We start from the raw sequence: 27,905 nt of genomic DNA, 5'->3' as shown, positions 1-27,905 counted from the left end.
CATAGCACAAAACCGAACCACTCGTATGGCTGGTTTAAAAAAAAAATTAACTGTTTATTTAAGTTTTACCAACAGAAGGCAAGACACACTTCACCATGATCTTCACCATGTCGTATTAAAGCTCTAAAATTAGTTTTGAATACATTAGCAGGGGACTGAATTTAATAAACATTCATTTTTCTAACAGGCTGTGCTTGGGTAGCTCATGCAGCCTTTTCAGCGCGTTTTTCTCGGTGCAGTTTTGGCTCTTCATTGTTTGTTCTGCATAAGTGTCATGTTAAAGTCAGTCTTTGCATAAAGCTTTAGGAGCTTAACAGTGTGTGATAGTTTTGATCATGAGTGGTGGCAGGATGGACGGACGGGAGTGTTGGAGCGTCGTCTGCAGGGGAGCCGAGCCAAAAAAAAAACAAGGCTCTCACTTTACTAGTTCGTCTAGTGCAGAATAGGACTTTAGCCCTTTACTGTACATGTTTTTTTATTTTCCTCGGTGCGTGAACACATGAGTTTTCCTTTGAGAGAACTTCACAAAGAACCTAAATTGAGTAAAATAATAAAGTGAAAATGGGTGACCGTACACGCTGACGTTTATGGACTATAGTACTGAAACGTAAATGTTGGTCAATTTTATGGTTTCTTGTACCGAAGGACACTCACTGGCAGGAAACGATGCTGGTTATAGGGGTTTATTGTATCATTTATTGTTTATCGTGATAAATTTGTTCTGATAAGAATTTTGTTTATTGTTGTAAACCACCTGTGTTGTCCAGATTGTTAGTTTTACTATTTTCTCCACTGTTTGTTGGAGAAAGAAAGTATTTATTGAGACGGCGAGAGTAACAATAAATACGGTGAGAGTATTAATACCAATAAATTTAAAAATATGACTGAATGCAGTTATTGTGTGCAGCTTAGTGACACCTGTCACACTTCTTTGTGTGACTGGTGTCCTAAAGAAGTATATTAATAACTAATGTTTTTCAAAAGCTGGATTTGTGTTTGTGGGGTAATGTTTTCTGCGTCATGCAGTCACTGTAATCCTTATCACAAAAGTACCACAAAATGTTGTGACTTTAAGTCCATATCACCCCCTCATAGTTGGTAAGACTCGTTGGGACTTGGTTCTGCTGACTTTCAGACAGCTGTGTGTGTAGACGCCATCAGCCTGCTGGGCATCTGTTCATGCTCACAACCCCAACCACCTCAGATTCAGTCTCAAGTCCAAGAGGCTTCCCGTTGATTTTCAGGAGTCGCAAGCAGCCCACAAACGGGGACGACACCGGGACGCCGTGTCGATGTGTTGTGCCTGGCACAAGAGGAGAAAAATACCTTTAGTAAAGGTCATTTAGCTAAAGCTCATTTTGTTTTCGAGAGACGCACCTCCGATGTAGAGCGTTGCGTACGGGCCGGACGTGGAAGAGTGCGTTTTCTGCTTGAACTCGGAGTCCACCACTAGTTTGATGACAGACCGCTGTTTGGACACTGAGAGAAAACGACTGAGGAATGAACAACATCTGGCCAGTTTGTGTGTGGATTTTAACGCAACACAACGGTAGGCCTACCTGTAACCGCATGAAACTTTCCGTCACAGAGGCTTTCACGAGGCGCCACCGTCACACTGACGGGACCTGTAGCGTCATTCAGCCCGACACCCACCTGGTTCGACATTACGTGTTCATCATCTTGTAACAGTGTTTCTTTATGAGCAATTACATATGCAAATTAGCCAACGAGAGCAAGGAATTATTACCCCGTTTTCCATTAAGTACACATTAAGGCTGCTTGTGCTGTCGCTTCGAAAATGGAAGAGGAGACCTGTACGGTGCTGAGGGCGCATCTCAAAGGACAGCACAAACTGAGAACCATCGGTGAAGAAGTTATCTAGAGAGAGAAAAAAAAGATGTGTGTGAGAATAAGTTGCTATGGAAGCAAAGCAGCAGAACGGGACCAGTAAAATACGAGGACAGACCTACGAGGACGTGACCGCCGCCAAAGAAGGTCCCCGTTTCTGTGAGGCCGCCCAGGCAGGGCAGGATTTCACGGCTGGAATCAGGCGCGGGAGCAGCAACGTTATTCATTTTGAAATCCCGTAAACAGCCGATGACGCTGTCTGCGGGAATGTCGTGTCCCTGAGGAGCCAAAGAGAAAAGGCCGAGGTCATCTTTTTATACGCTCTCGGAAACATTTGACCTTTCATATAAACATGTTTGATGGGGTTTTTTTTTTTAGTTTTGTTGCAGTGGTCAGCAGGAAAATACAAATCAATAGAGAATGGTAGCTTTGCTCAAGTTTGATATGAACTTTAGTTGTCTTCTTTTTCGGATGCCCTCCCAGGTACACAGGGTTGCGCAGCCGTAAAGACGATCCCTCGTTGCCGGGCAGCTGTCCGTCGGGGACGCGCACTCCGTCGACCAGCAGGTGAAAAGTGCTGTTCTCCACGCTGAACTCAACCTGCGCACACACAAACGGTCTGAATAAGGTCACATCTTTGCATGGACTTTGACTAGGACAGTCCAAAATACACCAAAAACCCTTCATTTTGGTGTACCACTCACATTTGGAAGCACACAAAGACAATACCCATCAGAATTTTCAGGTGAAAAGGAGAATCACCACCATCATGTTTTAGTATGTTGTTTATATTTCTCTTTTAAAGACTGTAGTAGTTTTACAGAATATGTAACATCAAACTTGTGTCTCGTCGGTGAGCAGAATGTCTCCCCAGAGGTTCAGGGGATCATCAAGACCGATTTTGAAACGCTGCGTTGTGGTACTTTAGAAATTGCTCTGTGTGTGTTTTCCTTGATAAACTGTTGTTTCGCCTTTGGAGTAATTTAATAGTAGGGGGCCAAGTCCAGGGAAGGTCCACTGTTCTTTCAGTTTATAGATAATGTCTGCAGTCTCAAAGCCTACAGAAAGGCTTCCTAACTTTCCTTGATCCCCATCTGTTCCTAAAATGTCTTTAGATCACTTCATGATATGTTGTTTTTTTCTATTTAAGTGATTTTAGTCATTTTGCTTGAAGTAACAGTGTTAGTTAATTACAGTTAGCTCATGTTCAGACAGATAGATAGAGAAGACAGCAAACCAGTGACACATTAAGAAGCACTCTACGGTAAAAAGGGCAGAGGTGGACTACACTTGGCACGTTGGACTTTCTTGAGTGATCCTGCACTCAAACGAGTCGTCACCTGGATTCATGAATTAGGTTTGCTTTGATTGCTCCTTAATGCCCTTTGACACCGACTCGTTTCCTCTCTGGAACAGAAGGACTCGGTCGTTCACCTCACCGTTCACACGAGTTTAACCGCAGCTGCATTAAAGCCATTTTGAAGAAGGTGTCTCCATCTTGGCCTGCTCTCTTGCTCTCTTACCCTTTGCTTTTTCATGGAGGTGAAGAGTTCTTTTTTTTTTTTTAAAGGTTTTAATGCTGACTTTTACACTAAATTTGTCATCTCAGCTCCCTTTGTCATGTTGATGTCGCATCGATTACACTGTAATTAATTAGTCATGCCAGTACACTTTCCATCTCTTTTGCAGTCAGGCTTTAGCCTCTCATCATTACCATGTGCCAGCCCCCGTCGTTGCTCTTCTTCTTGTGCTGGATGACTCTGTTTTGTCCGAGCGACAGCCTGATCTTTCCGTTAGCCATGTAGAGAGCCAGGCGGGGGACGACCCCTCTTCCTGCTACATGAAGGATCAGCCCTTTGGATGAATTAGTTTTTATGTGAAGAGAGAAGTGAGGCCTGAGATACACAGAGACGATGCGTTAGTGGGATCCCTTCGTGTCTGTGTAGATGGATGAATCGGGGTATAGACGGTTGGCTGTTATACATACAAAACGATGCGTTGCATTATACCTGTAGTTAAGTTCTTCTTCAGGGAATGTGTAGCTGAGCCAGCTAGCTTCAGAAAACTGGTGTTCATACTGAGCTTGTTGACGTCTGCAGTGGGCGCCAGCCAAACTCTGAAACTAACACAGAAGACAAGCAGAAGATGTAATAAAATGGCTAAAATTAAAGTATCAAGAGATGCAGAGAAAAGAAGTCGACGTGTATCTCAATTAGCTCTAAAATCCAAACATGTGATACAGGAACTCCGACTTGTATCATTTATGTAAAGGGGACATGATGTAAAATGGCCCACTTGTTAGTTTTATATCACATCATAATGTTATTCCCTCATTAAAAACATAACTAAAGTGTTCCCGTGATTTGCTCATCGACGTTTGAGAAATTCCCGAATCTCCCGTGACAACCATTCAGGGGTGCCTAAACGCTTGCTCCCACAAAGCTCCGCCTTGGAGCTGCAGTCTCCGCCTGAGCTTCCTCACTATGTAGCAGCCCTCCCCCGCAACTCAACCACTCAGCTCCTCCAGACTAGCGGCAGCAGCAACTAGCAAACAGCTGCACATCTACTGAGCTCATTATACAAACTACTTCTCAACCCAACTCTCCTAAACCAGTAAACAGAATCATGAAGTAGCATTGATTGAAATTACATGGTGAAGGCGGAGTCTCGGAAAGAGCTTATTAAAGAGACAGAACCCCAATTTCAAGGGGTCACATCACAAAGTCAAATTTATTTTATGTCATGCTTGATATGTTAAGCAGCTTTATAGCGAATTATGGTAACATACTTGATTGTGCTATAAAATGACACAATTTGCCTGGAAAATACATAATACCACTCTATTAAAGGTGCATTATATAAGTTTAATTTAAAAATATTTTTTTACATATTTATTGAAACAGTCTCTATCTTATGACAGTATAGTATGAGGTTGCTAGTCTGTGAAAAACAAATCAAGCTCCTTTTCCTTCTCCAAGTTCTCCCATGTGCTAATACTAGAAACAACCAATCAGAGCCAGGAGGAGGGTCTTAGTGCTGTCAATCATGCCTGTGTGCACACAGTTTCACCACCCTCGCGTGTGTAATCAGGGTAACCTTAGGGGAAAAAAAGTGCAACCTCCCTAACAGGCTTATGTCTGGGGCAGATGATTTTTTTAAATCTCTAGTTTGGCTTTATTTACTGAAGTTGAAACAATGGAGGGGTGGAGGAACGGGCATTTTAAAAAGCTCTGTTTATTCTTTAAGATTTCTGCAACCAAAACACACCTTTAAACTGCACCAACCAGGGAAAACGTCTTCTGCGTGCGACAGCGAACTGAGATCAGCGGGGATAAATTTAGAGTCATCCCTGCAAAATATTACACAACCTTTAAATACCATTGTGAGTCTTTTGCATAAAGCATGTCGAATAAATCACTTTATTTATGACATTTTCCAACCTTCTTGTATAAAGGTTAGCAACGCAGCCTTTAAATTTCTCTTCTTGCCGTGTGATAGGAGGTGCTTGTTTCTGAATCACATTCACATTATCAATGGTGAGACCCAGCCTAAGAAAAAATAAAATAAATAAAGTGTAAAAGTAACATTTCATTTGCACTAAGACTATGATAATAGGAGGATGACATCGCCTACCCTGTTGGCCTCCCCTCTGCAGAAAGGTAATGCCAGGCTCCATCATTGTACCTTTTCCCAGATGTTAAGGTGTAATTATACCCCCTGAATATTATAAAGCCATCAGCGAGGGAGAGCTGGAGGTCACGACCAGAGGTGAAGCTCTGCGGAGAGAATATTACAAACATCCTGATTTTTTTAATCCTTTTTGTCGTGGTTGAAAAGATGAGCGGGGTGTTTACCTGTGAGCCGCAATTAAGCAGAACAGCATGCCTGGATGTGCTGCTGAAGCCCAGAGACACTCTGGACTGTCCGCTGCAGACAAACAAGGAATCGGCAGGAAGAGCCGAATACACTGTGGCCGCACGAACGCCCTGCACAAGCCAGACACAAGCTGAGGCTAGAGTCTGGGGCGACAGGTTCCCCGTCTCCCCACAAACAAATTAGGTGATGTGGAAAGGGAAATAAAAAAGACCAAACCAATTTTAAGCTTTAAAAATTGAGGCTAGGATGAATGGCAGGGTTGTTGATGAATCTGTCAAATCACAAATTTCATGTCTCTACGATGAAGTAAAGTCATAGCGAAGAGTCTTTTGAAAGTTGATAGGTGGCGCTGTTGAGCCGTTTTTTGTGCAATTTTTGCGACAACCTTAAAAATTTCCCACAGGCTGTATGCATCCACCAAATTTGGTGAGTTTTTGAATATAATAAAGCCCCCAAAAAGCCCCCTGTTTAGGAGGGCAGAATCGTAGTAATGAAAACAATAGGCCTTCGCAGCGCGTTGCTGCTCGGGCCTAAAAAAATATTTACGATAAAGCTTTCAGTTGATCATCATTAGCTGAAACTTATCGAGACGACAGTAAATGTCAATTATGCACAATAAATGCCCAACCCTATTTGAACTGAGTTGAATTGTGTCTACGTGGCACACTATCAAGCTAACCTTTAAAACAATAATAATTTCTCAGATTAATGAGGGGCTTTTTTGCTTGATTTAAACCAAGACGTGTAGAAAAAAATCTGAACATTCCCATCATGTTATCATATGTCTGCCTTGCATTGATGTATGAAAATACGATATGTGATATAAATACTGCTCCAGTATCAGATTGTACAAATCTGAAATTTTGGCAATCTGATCTCCAGTTCAGCCACAACGCCTCAGATCTTATCATGATAATGTCGCTGGTGTTGTTACGTTGAACTTTTATAACTGAGACAAAAATACATGTTACATGTAACTGTTTCATGTAAAATAGGTTTTTAGAAATGCTAACACATACGGCAAGATAAACACAGTGACAGCAACTTAAGTTCCAGGTTTTGGCTGTGCTAAAGCACCCAGGAGGAAACTGTCGATCTTAAAAATGTATTTCAGAAAACCTGTGTTGCTCTTGGAATTACTGCACAATGAAATGCTGTTGACCACACCGATCGCTGTTTAAGCACGTTTGGTTTACCAGTAAGGAAACCGGGCATCCACAACCGACACCAACTGTCTTGTTGTACTCGACAAACTCTGCGTCTGCCGTCACGTGATCCACACATCCTCTCAGTGGGGCTGCTGTGATGTTGTGTCTGATGATAAGAGGAGCAAAACCAGCTGAGGAAGCCAGACTAACGAGACGATGCTGTGATATCTGCTGCCTTACCTCCGTCTGAGCCAGGCTGGCAAGCCTCCCATGTACCACCACGTGTAGTTAGTCTGAAAATGATCTGTGTGGATCTGCTCTGATCCGTAGCGCACGACAAATCTGTCGGCAATCATGACCGCAAACGTCTGCTCCTGAGATCAACGAGGAATACAAAATGAGGCACAGCGTGCGATGTTGCGTTTCGGATCCACAATCCAAATCTAAGAAAATCTTACAAACAGAGAAACTTGAGCTGAACTCTGGTTTCTGAGCTGCCGGCCGCCTTGTTGACCTTCAAGCACCAGGAAGCCTCTTTCTACACAGACACAGAAAAAGGACTCCTGGAAATAAAACAAAAAAAACATCAGATGTGTAACTTGCAGAAGTATTCATTTCCCTTGGACTTTTTCCACATTTTTCATCTTTAAACCACAAACCTTAAAGTATTTTATAAAGATTTCATGTAATAGACAAACACAAAGTGACACATTAACATGAGGTGGAAGAAAGATGATCCGTCTATCCATCCATCCAGTGGCGACCCCAGAGGAAGGGTCAGAGGGGCAATGGGCCCACCATAGAAAATGCTGGCCACCCCATTGGCCTCCCAGAGAATATCCATACAAAGGCATACGGAGTCATCTTCAATCAAGACATAAATGTAACCCCCCCCTCCAAAAAAACATATACAGTATGTGTATATACTGTATGTAGCTATTTCTTTAGCTATGCCACCCCAAAATTTTCCATCTATCCATAATCTCCAGCAGTCATTGGGCAAAATTGTCACCAGTCCATCACAAGGCAATACAGACACACACCAGACAAACAACCATTCTGCATTTTTCAGATTTTAACAACATAATCAAGAGTCCTTGTATCCATTCACACCTCCACCAGTTCAAGCAACCATTAAACCCTACATGTGTATTTTTGGACGGTGGGTGGAAGCTGCAGACCCTTTGCAGTCATTAGGGGGACTGCTCAATCAGACAGAGTTAAGTTTGTGGTATAAATACGACAATCTGTGCAAAATTAGTATGAAAACTTTTGCAAGGTACTATAGAGCTCTAACTAATCGATATTTGTCTTCAGTTTATGTTAGTAACAAACACATACTTCATTTCCGATGCAGAACAAAAGGGCGTTTGTCTCTCGGCTGCTCGTGTTGAATCTGAACAGCCGTCGTTTCTTCTTCTGCGGCTCCTTTAAGAAGGCCATGCGGTAACCTGTCCCGTCATAATAATCACATAACTCTGTCTGAGGGATTCTGAACAGATAAAAATAATATCTTAATCATTTTCTTTGTTTTTATTCTCCTTTTCTTCAGACAGCCACGGCTATTTATAAACCAGTCTTACTTTGCAGTGCTCTGCTTTGTCTGCATGTTGACAGCACGCCTGTAGTTGAAGAGGTTGACAGGAATGTCGTTGATGTAGGAAAGTTTCATCGCTCCTCTGAGCTTAGGGTACCGCAGCTCCTCTGGAGGCTGAAGAAGAGGGAGAATTTAGAAAAGAGGCAGAAAAATGCCTTGAAACACCATAAACAGGCCTCAAATGATGGGGCTGAAGACTTGTCTGGCCTCTCCAACTCAAAATCGCTGTGCTCACAGGAATTTCTTTCCATTAACCTTTTAGCCCGAGGCATCTGAAACTACACTGCGCTCATTCCTGTCACGAGAAAACAACTGTCAGCCTATAATTGTTCTATTTCAGCCCAAAGCAATGACCGTCATAGTATGTCAGATAAATGCTCCCTGCCGGGGAGAAGGAATATAGCGATGGCAGAAGAGAGGAAATAATGGAAGACATAATGCAGAGAGTTAATCTTTAGTAATCTTAGTAAGCATACTTTAGGAGAAAGAGCTCTATATCAATTCAAATGCATTAGACTTTTTTTTCCTTGATGTAAATACCTTTAGGCTTTGGAAATTTTCCTTCCCAAATTAAAATCCTAAATAAAAAATTAGCAACTGATTAGGGCCCCCTGCTGGCCTGGAGACCTCAAGAGACCTTACATTCACACAGAACAAGCTACTTAGTGCACATCCTGTAAGACGCTTATGACCTACAGTATGTTAACTCACTCATAATTTCAAGCAGTTTTTGCAAATTCCTGTAAATGGATTGTTTATGGAGCACAAAAATCTTCAACATGACACTGTTGTCATTTGGGCCGTAGTGTCAGATGCACAGGGTGGAACTAATACAGGGGGGAAGCATTAAAAAAATATAACTTATCTATCAGATACAAACATGTTTTCACTTTCCCCTCTAAAGGTTTGTTTCATTTTAGTTTCGTTACTAATACGTAGACACCGATCAGCATCAGATCTGATATTTTATGATCCTTTAAAGAGCCTAAAGTTATTATACTCTGCATCTTAACGTGAATCAGTACGTATGAAGGGCACGTTTTGTCTCATAGGAAGTCATTTCCTGTGAATACTGTTGTGAAAAGTAAAAATATTGAAAAACAGAATACGAAAATACAAAAAACTTCTTACGTCGAACTCCTCGGGATAGCCTCCCACGTAGAAAACGGCACGCTGTGAGTCAAGGCTCATCATGCTGCTCGTCGTGTTGGGTAGATTCTGTTTGGGAGGGAGGCTGACGGGTTTCTGTGATGTGACGTTTTTTGTGATGCCAACTGTAGCATCTTGGTAAACTCTGGAAAATAAAACCAGCATGGCGGTTTCACCACCAATCGATCCACATTCGCTTTAAGTGTATAAGAAGCTTCTGTCTTGTGCATTTACCTTTGGAAGACGATCCTGTCAAAATAAGAGGAGTTTATTTTGCCTGTTGATATTTGACTGGTTTCTATCTCATGAACAACTCCGCTCAACTTATAAAGACAAATCAACGTTGTGTTTCTGATGACCATCGCAAAGTAGTCTCCAAAGGTCTGGGCATCAACAGAAGCATAAATCAGTATGCATGTATAGATAACGTCTGCAGAACTTATTTGTTAGAGAAATCTTTTGTGCTGGAAGAGTAAGAACTCACATCTCTGTTACCCAGATAGAGAACAAAGTGGCTGTTTTCATCTCTGTGTTTGTGCTGCCGCCGCCTTCGCCGCCTTTCTGCGATCGGCTCTCCGTGGTGGAGATTGAGCAGCAGATCAACGGCTGTAAATGCTTTTATGTCCTCCAGGTTTCTCGGAGGGTGGAGCTCAATGTGGCTCTTTCCATTAAAGGTGGTGGCAAGAGACAGCTGCGAAAAGATCCAAACAATGTTCCAAGTCTTGACTGAAAGCATTTCACACAGGGCCGTGCAACTACGATTCTCGAGTATAATCATCAAAATCAGGACTGGGTTCGGGAAACTAACCCTGCTTTAAGTATTTGTGAGGGGAAAAAAAAGGTTAACGTTGAAATTAAAAGGAAAAAAAAATATTTTTTTGGCAACAGTTAACAAAACTTACATATTTTAAGCTTTAGTGTATCTATTAACTTTGGTATCTTTTCACTGGTTAATCTATTCCCCCTCATTTAGTCTAAATCCAGATTAGGTGATCCAGATTAAAACTTCTTCTGTCCTAAAACTACAGTTTAAAAAATACAAACATTGTGGTGGTTCTTGGAAAGGCAATTTCATGAACCTTTAAAATGTCATCACATTAGCTGTAGATGGTGTGGCGGGTAAGGAGGCAATCACCAGTGATCTTGTGTGAAATACTCAGAAGTAAACATCAGAAACATAAGACAGGCTTAGGGATACTGCTGGTTTCTGATTGGAAATGCTTTAAATGTTTTGCTTTCATTCACAGAGGAAGAATATTAACGATCCACCGCCTCCAGTCTCCATATCATGTGTAAATAATTATGTGCTACTGAGTAAAAAAAAGAATGTGCAGTTTAAAAGTTCAAAAAACAGAATTTGCACAAACTGCGACGGCATATTTGAGAAGTTGGTTCAGCCTCTGGAACCCACTAATCTGTATTTAAGATAAAATATTGATATCATGAGAGTTATCCTCTGCTGTTAAAAGCATTACCTCTTAATAACCTTTTAAAATATTTCCACTTTAAAACTCCTGGATCATCTCCTTAAAGTCTTGGTTTAGACCGGTGTTTGTAATGATAAGGGACATTTGAAACCAATTAGAGATTGTTAGCACACCTAGCAAACCATGAGATTTCCCTTTGTTTTATTACAAGAGATATATCTGTTAGTTCTTTTAAATCTTATGTACATTAAATGATTACTTTCAAACTCTTTCAAATGTGCAAACATGTACAGTAGGTGCTTTTGCAATCTGCACTCGGTTTAATCACCAGAGCGCTTGGGGGGCCCCCTGCTGGCCTGGAGGCCATTGGCAGTGGCTGAATTTTCTGATTCCTTGTGCCAACATTGCTACTACAGGTTCTACTATGCATTTGATTTAAGGAGAAACTGACATTTGTCATTGTTAATTTTTGAGAAAGGCTATTACTGCAGTTGTCGTTGCTTTTTAGACATAGTGAATGAATTATGTTATAACTTTCCCAACTGGATGCCCCTTCTTTGAGTCCATGATAGTTGAATTTTCATGATGCGAAGATCTGAGTAAAAATTGGACAACAAAATGAAAAAATAAAATGTAATCAGGCTGTAATAAGCCAGTAAATAAAAATATGTAATTTGTTTTATCTTTCCAGACAACACTTCTGTATGAAATCTAAAATGAAATATAAGAGCGTAAAGTCTTCAGAGAAGCTTTTGAACATTTTTGATTCTAAGTAAGTCCCAATATAAACGTTTACCAAGAGTAACAACATTTCTATCACAAACATCTATTCTTTTCAGGAGCTTAAATAAAAGCCCTCCGATAAGAAAGAGAAAACAACAACACTTACCCTATTAACAAAGCTTCTTGTCTCATCTATGATGTCCTTGATCCTCTGTATGCTCTCTGTTACGTTGGCAGACGGAGACGTGTTTGCACCCAGAGCCTTAATTTGTTCAAGCTTGTCTTCCAAACCAGGCAGTGCTCCGTTCAACCTTTTCACTAACACCCACCCCCCAAAAAACAACATTTAAATCAAATTGTTGGACTACAAACATATTTATTCCAGCTATTAATCAAACATCTAAATTGTTTTCCTGTCATGCGTACCAGCCCGGTTTGCATCAGTCAGAAAGTTTCCACTAAAGCTAGCTGAGGGGATTCGTCTCACTTCGAGGCTGATGTTACCGAGGCGCTCCTTTACTTTGCTGACTTTAGCGTTTACAGCAGAGGTTGTTATTTTCACAAACTCTAGAAGGCCATTGGTATCATCTGAAAGGAAGAAAAAGAGGCGGTGCTGTAATCCTACATAATCCATAAAATATATGTACTCTTACGTTTTGTAGGCTCCACAGACCTCTTTCAATCTGTTTGATGCTGCCACCAACGTCTAAGACGCTCGCTTTCAACACTTCTGCCTTTTTCTCCTGCTTTTTCACGCTGTCCTTCTGAGCGTTCAGCGCACGTGAAACCGCTGTGCAGAAGAAACGGAAGAGATTGGAGTTTCTGCACATTCAAACAGAGACCATAAACTCCACATGCGGCGGATGAGGCTTTTTTTTTCCAGAGACTTTTGAGGCGCCGCCGAGTGTCGTCGGCTTCTGCGTGTAAATCAGCTGAAACGTCCTCCTTCTCCTCAGCGCTGATGAGCAGACCTCCCTCCTTCACGTCCTAATTTATCATTTCAAGATGGCATTAATGCTGCTGATGAACGTTCAGACACTCATCAAGGGTTACTGATGGTGCTTCGGTTACCCTTAAAGCCTGATTTGCCGCCTGCGAGAGCCGGGCGACGCTGTCGTGAGCTCCAAAAATCCTGAGCAGCTCTCTGCTCTTGGCCACATTTTGAAGCACTCTGCAAGAATATTAAAGATATAATGTTGTTCAGTGTATTCTAAAAGTATCCATAGCCCCCCTTTCCACACATCTTACCACCTTACAGCCATAAATTCAATGTATTTTAATGGGTTTTTATGTAATAAACCAACAGAAAGTAGCGCATATTTGGGAAGTAGGGATGCACTGATACCGATATCAATATTTATATTGCTTTTATGGCCAATAACCAATATTGTGTACATATTATACAGCTCTGGGTAAAAAAATAGACCACTGCACTGAATCCCATTGAAAACCTCCTGGTTATTCCACCAAATATTGATTTCTGAACTCTTCCTGAGTTAAAACATTAGTGTTGTTGCTTCTAAATGAATATTAACCTGTTTTCTTTGCATTATTTGAAGTCTGAAAGCGCAGCATTTTTTTAGTTATTTTTGACCATTTCTCATTTTCTGCAAATAAATACTAAATTTATGCTTGGAATTTCAGAGACATGTTGTCAGTAGTTCATAGAATAAAATAATAATGTTCATTTTACTCAAACATATACCTATAAAGAGTAAAGTCAGAGAATGATCATTTTAAGTGGGCTCTTTTTTTTTCTTCCAGAGCTGCATATGCAAACATTTAAATGGCAACAAGATGGAAATAAATATTGACTGTTAACATCGGTCCAGTTTTTTCATCGGACCGATACCGATATGTTAGAAATGACTAATATCAGCCGATACCAATGTCAGTGCTGCTATATTGTGCCTCCCTACAGGAAAGTGAAAATAGAACTTTACAAAACTCATTGCAACTAAAAGTCAAAAAACTGAGGTTTGAATCGTTAGGGAAACGGTTTCCCACTATTCCACTTTGTGTTAAATACATTGTGTTAAAAACTCTCGGGTGTCTTGACATTTAATTTGTGTCTTCCAATCCCACATGTTGCTCACATACTGCTGTAACTGAGATGCTGCAGCTCTCAGCTCCTCTGCGTGCTCCTCAGCCCGGGTCACGGCGTCCGTCTGGGTCACACACTTCCGGGTCGCATTTAGCTTTCCAAAAAGCTCCAGTTTACCTCCGTCTACCTGAGCAGCAAGACTCTCCTCTTCCTGCGACGTGCACAACATGAGCTAAGTTTCACCGAAATCTGAAAATATGCGTTTTCAGTTGTGCCCCGTGAAAGGGAGTGTGCTTACATTTTTAATTTTCTGAGACATTAAAAGGGCGTCTTTAGTTTTCTTCATCGTATCGTAAATCCGTTCCATCGCAGGAGGCGCCGTGGTTCGTTCTCTCCGCAGCTCAGCCAGAGCAGCCTGTAAAATAAGAGTGCAGAAAATTGCAACTCTCCAGACAGTAAATCTATAAGACTGCGTGTCAGGGGTATGCAACCCCTACCTGTCGATTACCTGCAGATTTTCTAGACCGGAGGCGCCTTTAAGGTTAAGCCTCTGTGTTTTCTCAACCGTCTCCTGAACAGATAACAGCTGCTCTGCCACTGCTGTCACAGAAACGTTTGAGGCCATCAGTACGTCTGCAGTCCGCTTCAGAACATCCTGGACGGTTTGTGAGAGGTCGCTCGTGTCGGCTCTGATGCTCTCCAGCACTGACAAGACGACAGAAAATATTACATCGACTTACTCTTACTTACTTTCAATGTAGCAACATATAACAGGTGGCTACAAACAAGCAGAGTTAGCAAAATATCCAATAAAACACCCTAATATTTAGAGTCAAAGTGAAGTCCGTCTGGCAAAGAGTCTTTCTGCTGCTGTCGGTATCACTTTAACCTGGCGACATGAGTGTGAGATTATGCAATATGAAGGTGTGTGTATGAAGCATAAACCTTGTATCCGTAATCACCATTATTTTTTAAGTGAGACAGGAAACAGTTCTTAAGTTACTCTGTTGTTTTGACTTAGTCAAAAAAGATTTTTTTATTCGGTTGGAAAACAAAATTTTGCTACAAAATCATTTAGGAGGTAATCATCAGTTTTAAATGATTTATCTGGAAGCATTTTAGGTTAATGTGAAAAAGTAAAAGCTGTTAAATGCAAAGAAGATACAAAGGATTAGTAAGCACGGTGAAAATAGCAGCTGCAAACGGCGCCAGGTGCTTCACAGCTACGACTGTTTGTTTAATTAATCTGGGTTGCACTCAATTTTCTTTAAAATATTTCAACTGATCAAACCTAAACTGGACAAATTTATCAACAGAGATTCTTTAAAACACTTTTTTAATCATTTACGATTTAACACAAACGGGACGACCCTCGATATTATTTTGGCTTTGGGATCAACAAACAGAGGAGCCATGTTGTACGCACTAGTCAAATGTGGACTGAATTATTCTACAATGTTTGTTATGCTATGCGTCGTCTCATCTTATGGGCTGGATGTGTTGTTTCACCCTTACCGACTGGACAGAGTTGGTAAATAACTAACTTTAGCTCTGACTTTTCTTCTGAATGCAGAAACCTCTTGAATATTTTTTTGCCAATTATTATTTACCACACACTTGCGTTACTGTTCAGCACAAGCCTTAGTTTGATTATAAGATTTTGCTTCAACATTGGGAATGCTAATGGCTCCTGGGTAGATTGAATAATCTTGTTTGCATCCAGCCTGCACAGCAATAATCTGACGCAGCGCACGGAGACCAGCGAAGACACAAACCGAGCTCCTGTCTTCCTGTCCCAGCCTCAAAAAGCAACCAATAAGCAGATAACGATCTCTCACACATGCGGGCCCCCTCCTGCTCGCCGTCTGCTCCAGCCCCCTGAATGGTGCACCGTCTGTCTTTAATTTCCGCCACGATTTGCTCAGCGTCCTCCATCATCTGACTTTTCTGACCGTCAGAAAGAGAACTTGAGACGTCAGGTTTCGGTGAAGTTTGCTGCTCTGCCAAACCTGCCAAAGTAAATATTGGGACAATGTTCACCTTGACTAAACTTGATTTTTTTTTTTTCTTAATCAAACACTACAAGGAGTTTTAACCATTTGCTGCTTGGATGAGAGCCACTGCCTTGAAGAGAAGGTCTTGCACCTGGATTATGGTTCTGTTGACGTTCTTTAAGGCCTTCTCAAGATCCAAGATTATGTCAGGCATCTGCAACATTTTAGAAAAACAGTTTGAACAATATTGATCCCCCCCGCCCCCCCCTATTTCACACTAATGTAAAATGTTCAAAGGTTCTGAAAAATCGCCTATGACATATGCAACAAGTGACCAGAGGCCAACAGTGTTTTTAATGACACCTTGCTGAAACACCTACTTTATTTAACATTAGAATCACGGATCAGGAAAGTGGGGATCAAATATTGCTGGCAAAGAAGATTTAGGGGAAAAAAAAGAAAATTGTTAAAATGTATTGATGACCTGGACCAAGTTTAGATGTTCAAAAATAAACTACTGGGTGTTGCTAGCAAATATTACAGAAGTGTTTCACTCTCTTGGAAATAAGCATTAGACGTTATGAAAGTATGCAACAAGTGACGGAGGTGTCACATGTTACCTTTGTTCTCCAAAAAACGCAAACTTTCACCAAATAATTTTGGTCTAGTCTCTCATACAAATATCGTAGTACACTTTAACTTCTTTTCAACAAGATGCAGCAGCTTGTTTTAAGTCAATAACTCTTTAATATTGATTTTAAAAAATTTGCCGTTCCATTGGTAGATAAATTCACTTGTAATAAGACATTTTCCCATCTTACAAGTGAAATAATGTGCCAGTGATACTAGTATTTTTCCCAGATTAAACTCCTATGTCTTTCTGAAATGTTACTTGTAAGTTAGTTTATCTCACTTCAAGCGTGCCATATTTTCACTAGAAACTAGGCCAAAATTACTTGGTAAGATTTTGTGTGTTTTGCAGGGTACAAATACAAATATATGTAAGTATTCCACTCTCCAGTACACATTAAACATATCTTTGCCAGCACAAGAGCATTAGCAAAACCCCCAACAATACCTGGTTGTATACTTTATGTCCTCCACTACGATAGACCTCGGGTGGGTTAATGTCAAATAAAATCCACTACATTTGGAACATGTTCATGTTCTGACTGCCAAATTTCTCCACTGGTACCTCGTTATTTTGGCAAGTCAGGTCATTTCCGACCAGAACGATGTCTGCCTCGAGCTGCTCCACGTTTGGTTCCAGCCACCTCACAGCACCGCTGCATCCATCGACCCGAAGCTGGTAATGATGGAGATGAATGCGCCCAGTTTTCATGGAGAACATTGCAGCGCGATGGGGGGGAAAAATGGCCGAGGTATAAACTCCTGTAGAAAATGTTTTCAAAGGGAGAACCGAATGAGCCCGTACCTTCGTTTGCGAGGTGTCAGCCTCCAGCAGGCTCAGCCGGCGGAGGCCGTCGGTAATGTTCGGCACCAGCTGATGGAGCAGAGCCAGTCCGCCGTCCTCTTTCTGCAAGTCCACCAGCAGAGCGCGAGCACAGGCGTCACATTCTGTCACAAAACGAGGGCTTTAATGTCGACTCGTCATGTCCAAACTGTCAAATGAACTTTCAGCGATAACTTACTGTGCCAGGGATCACCACCGCTGCTGTCAGCCCCCGTGGCGCACTCTGTCAGAGGGATGAGACGTTACAGTGGCTTGTACCACATCAGGGCAACTTAATCTGACACTAAAAGCACCACTGAGCCTGAAAGAACTGTTGAATAAAGTCCTTGGTGGCGCCGCAAACCCCTGACGATGTAATCTCCATTGATAAGAGTTAGAAATGGTTTATATGTAAAGTATTACAACAGCCCCTTGTCCTCTCTTTATTCATTTTATTAATTGATTTTTATTTAAATTCTCCTGGTGTTTCAGCAGCGGTCATAAGGCCATGTTGTTAACACAGAGACATGCCTGAACCTGTCAGGACTCGGACCCTTGAACACCAGTGAGTTAAGGTCTGTCCATGTCAGTTCATTCCTTTTTCACCCTCTCCTCTATGTTTAAGCTCCTGGATTTTCATTATTTGCTACTCACTCCTTCTGCTGCCTCGTTCTGTTTACGTCAGTAGTCCGTCAGCCGCTTGTGTTCCTGTAAGTTGCTTATTTCTTTAATTTTTTTAACTAAATTGCTTGATTTCAACATACGTCTGTGTCCTTTCCAGCTGCAATCATGACTCAAAACAGGGTTCAGAAGGAGGGGGCACCGTCCAAATAACCAGTTAGCTTGTAGGGTAGCATCCACTGGTTGCTATGGAGACTCGATGACGACAATATTTAACTTTTTGCTGTAGTTTTCCCAACAGTGAGCCTCTGAGATTTCTTTTTACCTCCCTGTCTTTCTGGTGATCAGATAAATATGGCTCCTCATCCAGCCTTGTGGCCACAGCTGAAAGAGACGGGGCCTCTATATGTTGTGTCACATTTAGAGAAAAAGAAATGAATGATGAACTGTGAATCGGACACTCTGAAGAACTTCAAAATGTTGAATTTTAGATTTCAAGAATACCTCAGTTGTATTTCTGCGACAGGAATTGCCAATAATCGTAGCAATTTTGCAAAAACAATTGTCTCTTAAAAGTGTTTTCCACTCCCAACGAATGAAAAGTGCTCAAATTAAAATATTGACTTTTTATAGTGAAACAAAAAAAAAAATAAAAAAAATAAAAAAGTATTAAAGGGATGTTTACACAATTTTTCTAGGGGTGACGATGTGTAAAAGGTGCTGGCTCTGGTTACATCTTTAAATTTTATGTTGTTACATCAAATCTGATTTTTATAGCCAAAGTTTTCCCCACTCACCTCCAGTCAGAGAGTCACAGACGCTCAAGCTGCTGTCTGTGCAGCTGCAGGGTTTGCAGATGTCTCCATTCACCATGGGACTACCGTAGTAGCCAGATGCACACCTTCAATGTGAAGATGTTTGTAGATAGTGTAAGATAATAAAGTTCAGATGATTATTGTTTATATGTAAATACTGAGTTTGAGTGCCTCACCTCTCGCAGCGAGCTCCACTGAAGCCTCTTTTACACAAACATTCAACAACTCCTGGGCTGATGTCGAGGCAGGCTACTGCAAAACTGCAGGGGGGAAAAAAAAACATATTCAAAACATACGTACATGTTAAAAAAAATATGTAAAACTAGAACCTGTAACAGATCATTAGAAACTGTTGCCATTGGTACTGAGACATAGATTCTTTCCAATGCAACTACTCTTGTATTCACACTCTTAAAAAGCTTTTGATTCATTTTCAGGGTCTGTCGGCATCACACGGTTTGACCTGACAACATTTTCCAGCGATTCCTTGGGAAAGTTGTCTGTCAGATTCTGAGGGGATTTCTTGTTCACGGCCCTCTTCAGGCGACCCCACAGATTTTCTGTTAGACTGACATCTGAACCCCGGTCAGGGAATCATAAAACGTTCATTTTCCTTTCATGATATCTTTGTTTTGTTGATTTTTGAGAAATGTCTGGACAGAAAATCACCTTCAGCTTTCACAGCAGACACCTGACTTGTACCTCTATCTTAAGTAAAGTAACCACAGAGAATGATGCTGCCACCACCCTGCTTCAGTGTGGTGGAGATCAGAGCTTTTTGTCAAAAATACCTGTGGAAAATGAACCAAAAATGTATATACAATTTCATTGAATATCTCAAAAGCTTTTGGAAAATTAACTTCAGTGTCCCTGCACCTTCCCTTTTGTATTCTCATTACATTAGAGATCAGTTCATTTTTCATACTGTCATTGTTCTCCCATATGTCCTCTAGCTACCAAAGGATTTATATTAACACAAAGGAATGTTTAGAAAAATTCTCCTAACTCTTGAATTCCACGATGAGATTATTGTTGATCCTTTGAGCTCTCGGCAAACCGTGACTTTACTTAAAAAAAAAAAAAATGCATCTGAGAAAATGGAGGAAAAATCCTACTATAACATCTGAACTTTATTTCATTTTGATCTGATTAACTATGAACGCTGAATCAAAAGTTGCCTTGTTAAGGGTGTCACTATAGCGTGTTGTTGTCGTAGTTTTCTGTCTTACACATTTGTTTGAGTTGAATAACTCAGTAACGTCAACGGTGGAAATTGTGCTTTGCGATTGTCTCATTTATCAATTTCACAAACTTTAAATGTTAACAGGTGTGTCGGCGTGTGTGTGTGTGTGTGTGTGTGTGTGTGTGTGTGTGTGTGTTCACTTTGTAGAGCCACTGTAACTGTAACGTAGGTTATTAGATGCTGACTTGTTGTGTGTGGAGGGACAGGGATTCTGACGTTACACCGTTCCATAAAATGTGAATAGACGGGTAATATATGGTTTGTTCTTGCATTGTTTTGTCTTCCTTTGAGACATATCTGCCTTATGTCCTGCCAGAGACAGTCTCTCAATTAAAAATAAATCACTTTAAATCTAAATATGCCATGGGTGGGGATATTTTTTTTTTGTGGCGTAACTGTATGCACTGAAGTATTGAAGCTACAGGATTGTGTTCATTCACTGCCTGGCACAAAATATAGTTACAGTCTCTAAAAATGCAACGCAAATCACGTCTTTTCATGTCAGATTACGAAACTAAAATCCCAATGACCTCGGCCAGCATCACACTTCCAGACAAAACCTCCAAATTTTCCGATTTACCTCGGGGACAGCCCCTGCTGTCTGGTCGCTGACGGAGGGATCACAGAACTTTTTCGTGCCACTTTTATTCCCAAGCCTCTGAGTGTCTCTGTCGTGCCAGCCTTTTGAATTGCTCTGAGCAGAAAGGCAAATTGGAGCAAAAGAGAAAAACAACCACACTGCAAGCCAAAGCACATGCGCTTTCTGCTTCATTATGCGTCTTTCAGCTTCGCCTCGTTAGGCGAGCTGTGGAGAAATCCTTCCTCTTAAGAGCAATGTGTCTCCGTGCTGCAGGCTGCACGCTGCAGGAGGTGAACCTTGGAGCTATGCGGGGTGAAAATAAGTTTAGGTTCAAAGTTCACCGAGGTGTGGTCACACTTGCAGGCACGAATTTGTTCAAGAAAGCAGCGGATGATGAAGAAATTGTGTGGAGTGTGATGAAAGCAGGAGAGACGCTGAGATGAGAGCCGATTCTTTGGCAGATGGTCGGCAGGTGGGAAAATATTCAATATGAATTAGTTTAAAAAATAACCTGGAAGCGTTTTAAAAATAAAAAGCTACAGGTGTGAAGTTAAAACATTAAGCAATTTTAGCCTTTTATTTTATGTGCCAGTCTTGAACTGAGTTTTAGTCATTAAACTTGGTCATAATAAAATGGCGCTATCCCTCAAATTAGCCATGCTCGCGGAACAAAAATGAGTCAAATTTGTAAACATTGGCTAAGATATCTCTGTAAAATATCTTCTTCAACATGCAAAGACATTTATAAAAATGTATTATTTTTATTAAAGCAAATTTAAACCAAGCTGGAAAAGAAAACGTAGACAGTGAGCTAACATGCTAATTTGAGTAAAGGTAGCTGTTTCTTGTTGGAGAAAATGTTTTTACATGCTAAATATTTTGTACTTGCTCTGTTATCACAACACAAATGCCAGAAGGCAATTTTTCACACTATTTTGGGTTGGCTGGTTAGTTTAATTGTTTTTATCAAAGCAAATGTAATTCAAGCTGGGGGAAAAAAGAACTGTTGCTAGCGAACTAACATGCTAATTAAATTGCCCACTAATATGTTGTTTGCATGCTAAATTTTTAGTACTTGCTCTGCCAGAATACTTTTTTTTTTTTTTTGGATTGGCTAGTTGTTCTTCTTTAACCCAAAGCAATGTTTTTATTTGTACATTTTTAGCCCCAGGTAAACTGCATGAAAGTTATTTGAGGAACAAAATTTGAATCACAGGTAGACAAAACTTCAGGTTTTCATCTTGACAGCTTTTTATCTTTTAGTCTCCATTCTCATCTTGTTCATTAAACAAACGGTCACCATTTCTATGTCTGAGCATTTTTTTTTCTTATTTTTCAATTAATCTTAACTCCACCGCATTTTGATTAGTGGTTAGTTTGAATGTTCGTAAATGTTTCCAGGGCTTTATAGAAGTTAAAATTGACAACTATGTTCAATATCTATTACATCTCTGAAAAAGTTTGATGCTTTTTCAGGGATTCTTCAGATGTTAACTCTCATATTCAAACAGCTTGTGGATGAGGGAGAAGAGGATACTTTGTTGTTTAGGTTTAGAGAAACTACAGAGGGAAAACAAGCATCTGCTGGATTCATAGCTCACCTCAAAATGTGCCAAAAATCAGTTTGTCCACCAAGGTTGTCGCTGCATTCGTCAGACCCGATAATTAATGATGGTTGGATATTTTCCCGTTGAAAACAAGAGACAGATGTTAGGGGCTGATGTTTCCCCCATGTGCATAAAACGACTTTAATGAACGTTCTCAAGTCTGTCCAAGGTTAAATATCCAAATTTTATTTAAATTTTCAGTTTGAATTTTTTTTTAACAAGTTGTACAAACAGAAATGTCTGAATAGTTGAGAATCTACACTCTTCTACATCCCTGAGAGAGGTAATGTATTCCCTATGAGAGCCTGATGTCCGACAGGTTCACAAGCTATGCATCTTAAGAATACAAAGAAAATGAAAAGTGTTGCTTATAGTTTAGAACGATCTGTTTCTAGGGTTCTTGTAATCATAAAATTGGGTACAAAGCATAGCTTGCGATGCCACAAGTGTTGCCGCCGTTCCGGGCCATCCGCATGTATCCGCCCTCACCCCAGCTGGTTCCCCAACTAGGAAAAAAAAAAAGAAGAAAAATCAGTAATACATCAAGGCGTACCATTTTTGTTTTAAAGTGACACCAACGTTTCCCCCAGAAAACTTGCTAAGCCCGGTGGTTGGGCACTAGGGCAGTCATTCATCCTGTCTTATTTTTGAGTTAATTTTTAAAGTTGACAGGAAATTTGAAAATATCACTTGATAATAATGTGTTATTGAAAGATTGGAAGATTAATACCTGGACACCAACTATAAAGTCTTAAAAAATGCAAACATTTTAAAAAGGCTTAAATAAATAAGCGATGCTAAGCCTGGTGGGGGCACAAGTAAAGCCTGGTGACCCGCCAGGCTTATGATACACGAGGGGAAACCCTGGACACATTTTGATTTACATAGAAAGTGTCATAAATACCTGTTTTTGACGATCCAGTAGTCATGTCCTTCCTCAGAGCCGTAGCCGACCAGCAGAACTGCGTGGCTCAGGTGGTTGGGGTTACAGCTGGGCTCGTTGTAAATTCCTGTAGAGAAATTCAAAGGTAGGACTTTATGTAAAAACTTCCTGCCTTCTCTGCTTTGCACTTAGAGTTTTGAATCATCATGAATGATTAGATTTACATCTTACAAAACACGTCATTCGTAGTAACTAGTAAAGGGATTGCAATTGCAAAGTTATTTCATCCCTAACGTAGAGTTTTATCAAATAAGAATATCATCCAAACTTCAGTATTTCAGAAATTCTATTCCAAAAGTCAAATCCATACAGAACAATATATAGATTCATTACACACAGTAATATATTGCATGCATTTATCTCGGATCATTTTTATGAAGGCTTTCAGCTAAAATGAAACCAAACTTTTGTTCACACTTTTTCCTTCCACTTAACTTTCCATTAATATGCTGAAATACAGGACTTAGCTTTTTCTTAACAATGGCCTTTTTTATTCTTCCTCCTTATAACAGGTGTAACTGACTGCCATAATGTTTCTGCATCCCGGCGTATTTTGCTCTTGGTCTTATGTTATGTTTTAATAGCTTGATAAACTGAATTTTAAATTTTCATAATCATAATTAACAGAAACAAACACAATATATTGCCCCGCGTGCTATCAATCTATACATGCTTTGGTTATTGCAACTGAATTACTGAAATAAAATTACTTTTGATGGTGTTCTAATTTATTTATAAATGTGTCTGTTCATTGTTCTCTCACAATTTCTAGCCAGGAATGTGACACTAGATTTTAGCAACCAAAACAAACCTGAACTTTTGCTATTTCTTGAAAACACTGCTCTCTAAATGCGCAAAGATTTTTATAAATAAACACAGCTTTACATGCAAACAAAAAAAAAACAAAACTGGTAAAACAAACATTTACGTGTTGATTTTGGACTGAAATCTCTTAATTTCTAAATCAAGCTCAAATTGCTTGCAATCAGTTGCTTGTTTAAAAATCACACAAATAAGAAGCAGCACAAAAAAGCAATTTTGCTGTTTGAAATAAATCTTGCTCTTAACTGACAGAGGAGGAAAAATCTGTATTATATTCTGCTGCTGCTGGTGTGAGACAGGTGCAATGCCCATCGGGGCTTATAGAAGTTGGTCTATCTGGCAACTTCTGTAGCTGGAAACTGATGCAAGAAGGATAGTTATGCTGCTTAAAATTCCAGGACAAGACACGCGTTTGATCAAATCAAGTAACAAATTTCATAACGACTAATTCATATGTGAACAAAGCGGATAATAACCTGAGCTGTAGAAGAGGAAGCTTGCATGATCAGCATCCACAGCTACTGTAATTGGCCCGACGGTTGCCACGGCGTCGGCCAGCGCCTGCTCGTCTCCTTTGGGAATGAACCTGTAGTCTCTGATATGAGCCACTGCAAGCCTGCTGTCGTAGAAACAGGGCTGTGAGTCCTGTGGAGAGAAACGAATGGCCCTGGATGACGAACCCTTCTCCGTTTGAGCCTACAGATCTTCAGACTGGGCCTCACCACGGAGGTGTACGGATAGGTGTCTGTCGTCTGCAGACCGTTGCTGATCACGTAGTCGTAGGCGTTGGCCATCCAGGCGCCACTGCAGCCGTAGGTGCCGAAAGATTTGGAGCAGTCCACCAGGTTCTGCTCGCTCAAAGACACCAGCTGACCCGATTTCTTGTACAGTTGTCCTTCTATCGCCCCTGTTGTGCTGAAAGCCCAGCACGAGCCGCAATAGCCCTGAGAAGACAAACCACAGATTGTGACTCTCGTCGTAAAAAACGTCAGACTATCAGATGTTTCCTCACCTGATAGTCCGGTAGACTCGGTTTAACTGGGGACCAAAATTTCAACATTTGTTACATTTTCAGCTGGTGCGGTTCACTTTCACACTGCACTGTGTCAAACAATGCAAACTATTTGAAAAACCTGTTCACCTCCTCGCCTGTGGGGGCGCTGCATCAAGAACTACTGAAGGAAACAACACAAAAACCTTTTCAAAGTGTAAATATAAATGGAGTAGTATCAGATTTTAGCGGTCGTAGGATTTCTCTTTTGTCTTTAGTAAAAGACCACCAGCCATTTCTCCTGCTAGCACTTACCCAGAATGCCTTGCGCTTTAGCTCACATCCTGCTCTTGGAGCGGTCCACATCCACATATGCATTTGAACCGCGCCAGAGTTCAATTGAACCAAGATCTAGGTTTTTAGGTGAACCAGAATTCGCTTTTTTGGTTCACATCAGAGTTCGATTGCGCATTCACACCTCCCCAAATGAACTGGACTTTATAGACAAGGGTGTGAATGCACCCTTAGTCTGGATAGGACATGCTGAGCTGACTGCACAGGTGTGGTCTTACCTGGTCTTTCACCTCAGTGACATAGCCCATGCTCCTGTAGTCAACAACCGCAGCTTCTAGTTTCTTAGCGTTGTAGCGCAGTCTTTGAGCTGAATCCTCCTTTCCTCTCGGCACAAACTGGGCGTTGATCTTGGCTCCCTGCAGATTTTGGTATTCCTGCCTTGTCTACAAGTTGGAAAAAAAAGACACAATTCAGGTTCTGTCAAGTTATTTTCAGCAGTTAGCTCAGCTACCTGTAGCTAACAGATGTCATATTGCAGTGAGTTTGTCGACAAGTGAAGAAATTAAGTTTGGTTTCTCAGCTAAGCAAAGTTTGTGTACATGATGTTGCTTGATGCAGTTGTTTGGCTGAGAAAGCAGCAATAGACTTAACAGTGGGTGGTCTATTGCTGAACTGAAGATGTTTAAGGTCAGCTTAAAAAAGCATTTTATCTCCGTTAGATAAACTAAAGCAAGGTCAGTCTTGTGCGAGGAGACAGACTACAAACTTCTACATAGGGTTTTATTTTGTAGTTATTTCTTGGTGTTTCTGTCAAAAACAAACGTGAGAGTAAAGCAGCACTTCTTACAAGGTCTCCATATTTATTCATGGCCATAGCAAAGGACATCCTCCCCAGGAGAAAGCCTTGGTTGTGCTCTTCAATCTTGCGCTTGTTGTCCTCCCAGATGGCCCTCCGCTGCATGTCCTCCTGAATAACAAATCAAAGAATAAAAAAAAAAACTCGTACTCTTGATTGTGTCGATGTGTTTTAGCCGTCTGTTCGCTCTCACTGATTCGTCGTAGCTTATGCCATTGCTGCTTTTCCAGATCTCCCACTCGGTCAGGACCACCTCGTCCGATTCCGACAGCACCGTCTGCGGGCTGCACAGCAGGACGGAGAGCAGGGCCGCCCTCAGCAGAAGGCTCACCAGCCCAGCTGGAAGGAAAGACAACAACGAGTCACAACCTCTCGTTGAATTGGGACTTTACGCATCGTATTGTAAAGAAGGTGGCAGGAGTTCACCGACCCAAACACCAGGATCAAAACACTATGAACTATTCTGTCTCTTCTGCTGAGCCCTCATTTTCAGAATCACATTATTCTCCCTCTTCAGTTTTAAAAGCACACAGCATGGGTGGGGGACATGGACTTAAAATTTAATCACGATATTTTGTGGTAATATGATAAAAATAAAGGTGCCTATAACTATTTGCTGCTTTTTTAGGTACTGTATCGCTGTGACACAGCAAGCATAGCCCAACAAACACAAATAATGCTCTTGAAAAACATTCCCCTTTGTAGTACGCTCCTTTAGCAGACAACTCACAAAAAGAAATGTGATTTGCGTCACTAAACTGTGAATTTAACTATATGTTCAAATTAATTCATATTTATTGATACTGCCATTGAACAAACAGTGCAGAAAATAGTAAAACTAACAATCCCGACAACACGGAGTTTTGGAGAGTTTTAATACATCATTAATTGGAATTTATCACAACAACTATAAATCACAAGTCTAATAAGAAGAAATTTATCACGATAAATGATAAACAATACAATAAATGCCCACCCCTATCACACCGGCGCTACATTCAAGGAAAATCATATTAATCACACCGATAGGAGCTCAGTTGGTTTCACGAATAAAATAAAACAAAGAATCCTGGGCTGCCTACCTGCACACAGGTGAGTCTGTTTTGTTCCCATGTTCCAACAGCAACTCCAACAGCGTAGCGACTCCAGCTTCCAGCCTGCTATATAAAGCTTTCTGGTAAACTATATGTTCCTGCTCAATCCTTAAATTAACGCCTTTGCCAGCACTCTGCAGTGGCATTAGTCAACAAAAATATGTTGTCCTCCAAACCCTCTGCAGTTATCACCTAGAAACAGCTAAAGCTGCAGTATTGTTAATCCCTCAAATACATGTTTGTAGCCGAGCACAACTCCCTGCACCCGGCACAGGCGAAAAAGGGACAATGCGTCTAATCTGATTAAAGTTTGCACTGAAATGACATCAGCTGCAAACGGTTGCATTTGAATAAACACAGAGTTGATTCTGGTGCATTATGTGAGCAGCGTTTCACTGAGATCACAGTCTGGGCTTTACTTTTTGTAGACTTTTTATTTATGAAGCTCTTTAACATTGTCACATGGAGCTGGGAAGAGTCACAAGGTCAATTTTAGGGGGAAACACCAAGGTTTCAACTGAAGAATTTTAATTCATTTTCAGTTTCAAAGCATTTTTTTTTTAAAGATTCATTTTCAATTAGATTTTTGAAGAATTTTAATGTGAAATGCTGAGCAAACAATATAAAAACAACTCGGCTCTCTTCCGAGGCATACAGCGTTCCCACTCGCTGGACTTTTCCCACAATTTATAGCCACAGTAGGTTTCAATGTATTTTGGAGGGGATTTTATGTGACAGTGGAGCCTGACTCTGAAGTGGAAAGAAAATAACACATAGTGG

General features: G+C 40.8%; 2 protein-coding genes and 1 long non-coding RNA gene across 3 annotated transcripts; 1 reads left to right on the top strand and 2 right to left on the bottom strand.

The window, feature by feature from the left end:
* Positions 1-30: 30 nt before the first annotated feature.
* Positions 31-20,141, bottom strand: lama3 (laminin, alpha 3). The gene is made up of 36 exons (XM_028028984.1): positions 20,124-20,141; positions 18,872-18,955; positions 18,678-18,781; positions 17,459-17,503; positions 17,242-17,384; positions 17,002-17,112; positions 15,909-16,020; positions 15,651-15,821; positions 14,321-14,517; positions 14,111-14,227; positions 13,869-14,023; positions 12,840-12,939; positions 12,656-12,755; positions 12,442-12,558; positions 12,195-12,356; positions 11,935-12,086; positions 10,103-10,309; positions 9,853-10,001; positions 9,601-9,763; positions 8,456-8,583; positions 8,214-8,364; positions 7,331-7,435; positions 7,113-7,246; positions 6,921-7,038; positions 5,703-5,834; positions 5,482-5,624; positions 5,289-5,396; positions 5,116-5,197; positions 3,858-3,970; positions 3,563-3,743; positions 2,299-2,448; positions 1,967-2,126; positions 1,748-1,878; positions 1,560-1,653; positions 1,378-1,479; positions 31-1,303 (listed from the first exon to the last, which is right to left on the bottom strand). The coding sequence occupies exons 3-36, from the start codon at positions 18,751-18,753 to the stop codon at positions 1,158-1,160; spliced, it is 4,455 nt and encodes a 1,484-aa protein (XP_027884785.1). The 5' UTR covers positions 18,754-18,781; positions 18,872-18,955; positions 20,124-20,141; the 3' UTR covers positions 31-1,157.
* A 2,149-nt stretch (positions 20,142-22,290) lies between these two features.
* cts12 (cathepsin 12) lies at positions 22,291-27,527 on the bottom strand. Its single transcript, XM_028026884.1, has 8 exons — positions 27,114-27,527; positions 26,225-26,370; positions 26,023-26,142; positions 25,454-25,618; positions 24,613-24,834; positions 24,367-24,535; positions 23,030-23,135; positions 22,291-22,631 (listed from the first exon to the last, which is right to left on the bottom strand). Exons 1-8 carry the CDS (start codon positions 27,142-27,144, stop codon positions 22,532-22,534), a joined length of 1,059 nt encoding a protein of 352 aa, XP_027882685.1. The 5' UTR covers positions 27,145-27,527; the 3' UTR covers positions 22,291-22,531.
* LOC114150481 (uncharacterized) lies at positions 23,020-26,643 on the top strand. The gene is made up of 2 exons (XR_003596755.1): positions 23,020-23,153; positions 26,262-26,643. It is a non-coding gene; the product is annotated as an uncharacterized LOC114150481 (long non-coding RNA).
* Positions 27,528-27,905: the final 378 nt, after the last annotated feature.

Source organism: Xiphophorus couchianus, chromosome 9 (assembly GCF_001444195.1).
Source record: "Xiphophorus couchianus chromosome 9, X_couchianus-1.0, whole genome shotgun sequence".
NCBI lineage: Eukaryota > Metazoa > Chordata > Actinopteri > Cyprinodontiformes > Poeciliidae > Xiphophorus > Xiphophorus couchianus.
The sequence above is the reverse complement of the archived record's forward strand: the minus strand, read 5'-3'. Positions and strand labels throughout refer to the sequence as shown.

Excerpts from the sequence above, each read along its gene's own strand:
- lama3 (XM_028028984.1), bottom strand. The coding sequence starts at position 18,753 with ATGGTGAATGGAGACATCTGCAAACCCTGCAGCTGCACAGACAGCAGC. Across the intron at positions 12,756-12,839 it reads CGGCAAATCAGGCTTTAAGG|GACGTGAAGGAGGGAGGTCT; the intron begins GTAACCGAAGCA and ends ATGATAAATTAG. Across the intron at positions 5,198-5,288 it reads GCTAACCTTTATACAAGAAG|GGATGACTCTAAATTTATCC; the intron begins GTTGGAAAATGT and ends AATATTTTGCAG.
- cts12 (XM_028026884.1), bottom strand. The coding sequence starts at position 27,144 with ATGGGAACAAAACAGACTCACCTGTGTGCAG. Across the intron at positions 26,143-26,224 it reads GCATAAGCTACGACGAATCA|GAGGACATGCAGCGGAGGGC; the intron begins GTGAGAGCGAAC and ends TTTGTTATTCAG. Across the intron at positions 24,536-24,612 it reads CCTATCCGTACACCTCCGTG|GACTCACAGCCCTGTTTCTA; the intron begins GTGAGGCCCAGT and ends TTCTCTCCACAG.